This window comes from Chenopodium album, chromosome 6 (genome assembly GCF_948465745.1).
Source record: "Chenopodium album chromosome 6, dcCheAlbu1.1, whole genome shotgun sequence".
NCBI classification, from domain to species: domain Eukaryota; kingdom Viridiplantae; phylum Streptophyta; class Magnoliopsida; order Caryophyllales; family Amaranthaceae; genus Chenopodium; species Chenopodium album.
In genome coordinates this window covers 69324029-69330880 of record NC_137839.1, presented here as the reverse complement: position 1 = coordinate 69330880, position 6852 = coordinate 69324029, and the positions used below count along the sequence as shown (strand labels likewise).

The following is a 6852-nucleotide window of genomic DNA, read 5'->3' as shown; positions in this document are numbered from 1 at the left end:
TCCCAGGACGTTCAATGTTTGTTAGGGCCTTGAGATGGCCTTAGAGGTGAGGGTTGGTTTTCACCTTTCGTGTCATGGCACTCGAGTTTTGAAGGGGTAGTATTTTACTCTCATCGGCTTCCATCAAAGTGGTGTATCGTTCTCTTGGCTAGTCCCCGGGGCGTTAGATAAGGAATGCATAACAAAATCACGTGTCATTCGGTGTAATTAATGTTAGTTTTACTCTAATATTTACACTTTTAATTCTCTTATCTAACGCCCCGGGGGCGCTCATTAACTTTTGCCTAATTGTATATACATTACCTAAGCTTATTTTGTCAACAAGTCAAAATAACATGAGCTCATAATTCAAGGACCTCCCCCCTCCCCATCTTCAAAAATTACTTTCAACTTACGGATACCTAAAAGGTAATCTAGTTGAACATAAGGAGCAAAATTTCCAAAGAAAAGAATTGATCCACACAGTCATCATGAAGGAGTTGAGATCATTGTTTGGTTGAAAACGAGTAAAACTTCTTCTGGGAAAGATAGATAGACAATACACAGTGGACTTCTTACCGAGCTACCAACCCCTAGATTTCCACAGGTTAACCTCCCAAATCAAGCACACCCAATCCTAGCCAAACCTGTGTGTCCACATTTAAACAGAAGATGAACATAATCCAACTGCACATTCATTCAAAAGAAGCATGACCAACGTGAGCTTCCTGAAGACCTACTAGCGTCTAGCATTTTGTAAAACATTTGAATTACAAAATTATCATATCCAAATCGGGCAATAATCTAAGAATCAAGAGTCAATAGAGAGCAAATAGAAGTTAAACCATCATAACATTCCAAACTACTGTAGTTTGCAAATCATTCTACCTTCCTGTCCACGGCACTTCTAAAATTACTGGTATTAACTTTCCCAAAAGCGATTTGATACGTTAGCAAGAAATTGCAGGCTACCTCATAAATCAGACTTCAGGTGTGGCTCCCCAAAGAAGCTAGCTATACATATCTGCAAGAGAAAGACAGACCAATGTAAGCTCTATATATAACAATGCATAAAGCTTAATGATTCATATTCTTCAAACTTACGAGTTCACAGTAACAGGGAATTTCTACTTTAACACTGTCAATACCCAAAGGATCTCAAAACTTGCTAGAGAATGCAACTATAAACAATCAATTTCCTCATTCCAACTGATTCAAAGAAAATCAATTAACAGGAGAAAAAAAAAAAAAAACAAAACAAAAAAAAAAACGTTCAATAAGCTGTTGCAGGACCTAAGAAAGATTTCAGCAAGCCAAAGGTTACTTTATACATCTATAGCCCGGTAAATCATGTATTCTTATCCCAGCAATAACTTTTGTTTCCCCAGGTTGGCCAGGTACACACTTAGGTTTACAGGCACCATTGCCAATGACTAAACAAAAAAGGCAAAAAATAAACTTTGGAGATGATCCTATTAGCACTTGGGAATCTAATGCACCCTAGTTCTAGCATCTACAGCATGACTTTGATGATTAGAGTTTCACAATTCATCAAAGTTTGATTTGCCCTGATCTGAACGTATCTGAATTTGATGATTATGATCACCGTTATCAAATAGTAGGACCAGATATGACTTTGATGATCAAACCTTTCACAATTCATGTTGACTAATGCAGAAAATAACAATAACAGATTCACTTTCAGAAAAGAATCATTTCATACTGCTACTATCTCTGTCCCTAAATAAACTTCACACTTTCCTTTTCCAAATATTCCCACATAAACTTCACACTTCTTTTTTCTTCTCTCTTGCGTCTCAATATCATCAATCATTCGTGTAATAAATTCCCACACACTTTCTCTATGCACTACTAAATCATTATTCACATTTAACAACTTAAAACGATCCCACAAAGGAAGATGTACATCAAAGATCCCAATTACGACAAATACACAACGCTAATTGATCAAGACTAACAACATTAAGGACAGGATTAAAGTGGCCCCATAAATGTCCGAGATATCATCATAATGGAGGATCATAAATGTACATTTTTGTGTATAGAGTATAACTCTTTCCATTAATCAACAATAGTTGAGATTATTTATGAATGCAAAAACGTTTCTTTTCATCAAGACATGGCGCATATAGGTCAATGAAAAAATTACAAGCAAAGTCACAAAACAACCCTAAATATAGGCACTTCTCTAGTTCTTCCAAACTTGGCCTAATTCAAAGTTCACATTATAACCATGTACTCAGATAATCTTTATAACTTAGTGAAGGACTGAAAGGCTGGGTAACGGCATCATTTTGCACTTATCACAATTACATCCTCAAATAAGGGGTTTGATAGAATTATAAAACTATCCCTACATAAAAAAGGTTGCTATAGCCTAGAGGCATGTAAATGCACCCCATCATAAGTCCTATACTATTCCCATGTTCCCAAGGAAAAGCAACATGCAGACCCCAGTCAGCAAATATGTTGTCAAAAAAATAAAAGTTCCACAGATTGGTTGCAGTAAAATTTGAATCAGCGTTTATAAATAAAATTGTCAAGCCATTTTTCCTGTATTCTCGACCTTTGTAACCTTTCTGAAACCTCAGTCTTCAATTCCTACAGAGCTTTTCCCCTAAATGAGCTACAAACTTCAATAAAGACCCTCACTACATGTGGAACACACTACTGGAAAAAAATTGCAGTACAGCAATATTGTTGTTGCAAAACCTTCAATAATGTTTTTCTTCATAAAAACGAGGACGATATTCCTTGTACTCAAGCCTCAAACTGAAATAGGCTGCTCAAACAAAATTACGGCAACGTAAAATACAGCACAACTAGGTGGAAAGTGTCAGCAGCGACAAAGAAAAATAGAACAAAGGTAAAGAGAAGAGAAGGAGAGGAAGAGAGGATAGGCAGCAATCACTATGAAAGAGAGCAAACAATTTAATTTCCTAACAAACTTAAGCCTATTTGACAAAACTAGTCACGATATGTCAGATCTCAGATGATCCCAAGATACGGCAAAGAGATTAAGCATTGATTGCCCCTGGTTGTGCAATAACTCCAAAAATAAAGTTAATCTCAACATATGGTTAGCCCTATCCAACAAGTTATAAAAAAAAATCATCATGCTAAAGAGATGGAAAGGTAGTTGATTCCCTCAACCTATCAACTAAACAAATCGATAGACCCATAATGTAAGTGATCTTCCTGCCAAATTCAGATTCAAAAGTCAAAACCCAAAAATTAAAAAGATAAGAAATATAAAAATAAAATAAAAAACCCTTCACCTTAATTCAATGTCACTAACATTGTAATTTGTGATCGATGGGGGTGGTCTTCATTTAAGAACATCAGTAAGCACAAAATATACTAGTGAACCTAGAGTCCTAGACTCATAAAATGGAAAATGCCTCTGGGATCTAATATTTGATATAATGCTACATCTCTCAGCCCAAAAAATGACAAATATATCCACCCTTAATAAAATTCCCTTCATAGAAGCTAAAGAAGCTTGGACAAATAACCATAGAAATAAATCATGGATATGGTTACAATTGCAGTAACATTTGTTTGGATAGAAGGAAATGGAAGGAAATGAAGAGAAGAGAAAGGGAGGAGGACAACTACTCTTGTCTAGGTAAAGGATTGAGGGAAGGAGAGGGAGAGATCCATTTTCCCTCTCTTTAATATCTACAATCCCTCCAAAATTGGAGAGATTTGAAGGAAATATGGAGCTCATCTATCTCCTCCTCCCTCCTCTCTCTCCTTCCTCCTCTTTTCCTCCCCTTCCTTTCCATCCTTCTATGCTATCCAAACAATGCGTAAAGGTTACATTATCGCGGAAACACCTTGTAACAGACATGGTTTAAACCTTGCTTACATTTTTTTACTTTAAAAAGTATTATTTCAACAGAATATAACCAAATCTATCATAATATCAATGGGCAACATATTTGGGGACGAATAAAATTTACTTAATATATAATGTTTTATAAACTACATAGTACATAATTACTAAAAATATATGGTCAGTTTAAATAAAAGAACAGACATAACAGATTTTTTAAAATAAATAAAAAATAAAATAAACACCTAACATGATGGGTCATCATTATGCAACAATCAACACTGGGAGAAAAGCATAGTATATGCCAGGTGTTATGTAATGGGGTTTTCGAAAATTGCAAATCCAGATTCTGCTACAGAACAGCTGCTTCGTAACGGAATGGACAAGTTTCAATTCCATGTACATAACACAGCAGAAAATATGGAGCTGCTGAATAACATGAAAAAACTTCAACAAAGGCAAAGAACATTAATCATATACTCGTATCACACATATGACGCCCCCTCCGAAAAAGAAAAAAAAAAGAAAAAAAAGTAACCCGTCATTCAGTGAAGTTAAAGAACAAAAATAGTGATATTGAAAAGAATGAACAGGAAGTTCAGCAAAGACAAACCAGTCAACAATAATCAATGTATGCCTGAGAACTCTGAAAATTTTAGAACCTAACTACAACATACTACAGATTAAATAGGATATTAACTTGATGTTTGACAAAATAATGTTTAGGGAGATAAGCAAGAACCTGTAAGAGTTGAAGAGAGCATGAAAGAGAGGTTAGTTCCTCCTGACATCAATGAGAAATATGACAGGAAATTCAAGGATTGTATTTATGTTGATAAAAATCATGTTAACTGACAATCGTATGTAACCCGAATAAAATTATAAAAACAAACAAAATAAACTCATCCACCTTTCTGATCCTAAGGAGAATATCAACAGCCAATCCTATCATATTAAGAATGGCAAACATCAAGAAATAGAAGCACATGAACTCTACCAGTCTACTCAGACTCACCAAACCTCTACAAACTTGAACAACTACAACATCGAACTAAGACTCTAATACTATGAATTATCAGTTTATCACCATCCAAGCCACCAAAGCAAAGTATATTTCACACCAGCCATCACTCACAAAACAACCTTCCACATAATTTCGTAAAATTTTGAGCATAACAAAACCTAGCAAGCAAACCATAGAGCATGCAATTAATAAAATAGATCAAAGTTGACAATAACTTTATGCAAAGGGGCAAATTGCATATTTGAACAAGTACATCCACCTCAATATAATATATGCTCCTCAAACACATTATTATAAAACGATTATAATCTAAAATTCACATGATCAATAAAATCAAACAAAATAACAAAGCTATGAAGCGTAATCTCACCATTCGAATCGGATCTCTTGGCACGCTTAACCTTCTCAAGCTGCACCTGCATTTCAACAAGCATCTGCATCCTTTGACACTCCATCTCCTTGGCAAATTGCATCCTCTGCTTCTCCAATTCAACCATCTGCCTCTGCTTTTCGGCCTCGACTTTCGCATAAACCTCCCCAAACTTCTCAATCACCCTTGCCAGCTTCCTTATCCCATCCGCCTCACTACTCTCTCCACTCACCTCTACTTCCTCTTCCTCCTCCTCCTCTTCTTCCTCATCTTCATCCTCACTCTCCGCCGCAGCAGCCGCGGCAGCAGCAGCAATCGCCGAATAATTCTTCCTAAAATACGACGGCTCATCACCTCGCATCGGCGCCGGAGTCGGAACCGGAGGCGACGGAGACGGCGCCGGCCTCTTCTGAGGCAAAATCATCGGCGTCCGATGAGCAATCAACGGAACCGCCATTGGAGGCGAAGGAGAAGAAACCTTCTTCAACGGCATAGTAGATCCAATCAATTGATCCAAAGGATCAAAGAAAGGCCAAGAACTCTTATACTCACCATTAGAATCCAAAACCCTAGCTTTCTCAATCTTATACTTCTTCTTCAAAGTATCGATCCGATTCTTACACTGCACATCCGTTCTCCGAGCTTTCTTCACATGTCCATGGCGGTTATTCACCGTATCAGCAACCTCCTGCCATTGTTTCTGCCTCAGATTTCCTCGATTCAGCTCAATATACCTCTGTCCCCACGCCTCGATCAGCGTAAACGTCGCGTCTTCGCTCCAACAATCCTCCCTCACTGGAACAGGCCGAGACGATGAAATCATCGCCAGAGATGGCGACGATGAATCTGGACCTTCCGCCATTGATAAAAACCTTGAGAACAATCAGATCAGTCAAAGGAAGAAGAGGAAGATGAAGAAGAAGAAGAAGGTAGGGAAGATTGTCGTAGTTATGGAGGTAATCGGAGGAATTTTAATGGAGGAGAGAGAAAGTAGGAGAGAGAAAGAAGAGAGAGAAAAAGCGCCGGCCGACGAGAAAAGCATGATAAGAGGAATAAGAGGGTTTGAGAAAGAGGGATAAGCGATGACGTAACGTGAGATCGCCGGTAAGGGTGACATCGAGAGGGGCGCGTGAACCGACGTTACGGAGAGTGTGGGATTTTTTAGGTAAGTAGAGTATTAAAGCTTTTTTACGAACTTAATTAATTAGCCTTCCATTAACCGATAATTTGCGAGGGAAGACTTCATGTTATGGGTTGTTTTTTTTAGTAACTACAACAAATGTGAAATGCCTATGGCCCCATCCTACGGCCTCACGGTTAGACACAAGCAAATTAAATAACAATGACAATTTTGTAAACAATGACATTTTAAGAGTACTAATGAGAGGCAATATAGTAATACTAAACATTCTCAGTAATACTATATATGATTTCAGTAGTACAAAAGACACTCTAAGTATTACTGAAAAAAATATCTCGGTAGTACTAGTAAGACTTTCAGTAGTATAAAAGGTTGTTATGTAATTTTGTTTGTGTCTAACGGTGATGTATTAGGACTTTCTCTATGGCCTATGGAGGGTTCTTCTTGGGACTTACTTTAATTTGATACTCCAAATATTT

At 37.2% G+C, this 6852-nt stretch overlaps 1 protein-coding gene across 2 annotated transcripts; it reads right to left on the bottom strand.

Moving 5' to 3' along the window:
* Positions 1-652: 652 nt before the first annotated feature.
* On the bottom strand, positions 653-6431 carry LOC145636206 (trihelix transcription factor ENAP1-like). Of its 2 annotated transcripts, XM_081687696.1 has the most exons (3): positions 5233-6431; positions 4581-4622; positions 653-1003 (listed from the first exon to the last, which is right to left on the bottom strand). In XM_081687696.1, exons 1-3 carry the CDS (start codon positions 6092-6094, stop codon positions 990-992), a joined length of 918 nt encoding a protein of 305 aa, XP_081543822.1. In that variant the 5' UTR covers positions 6095-6431; the 3' UTR covers positions 653-989. The 2 variants fall into 2 exon arrangements, with proteins under 2 accessions (XP_081543822.1, XP_081543823.1); XM_081687697.1 differs by lacking the exon at positions 4581-4622 and having other exon boundaries at positions 5233-6424.
* Between the last annotated feature and the right edge of the window lie 421 nt (positions 6432-6852).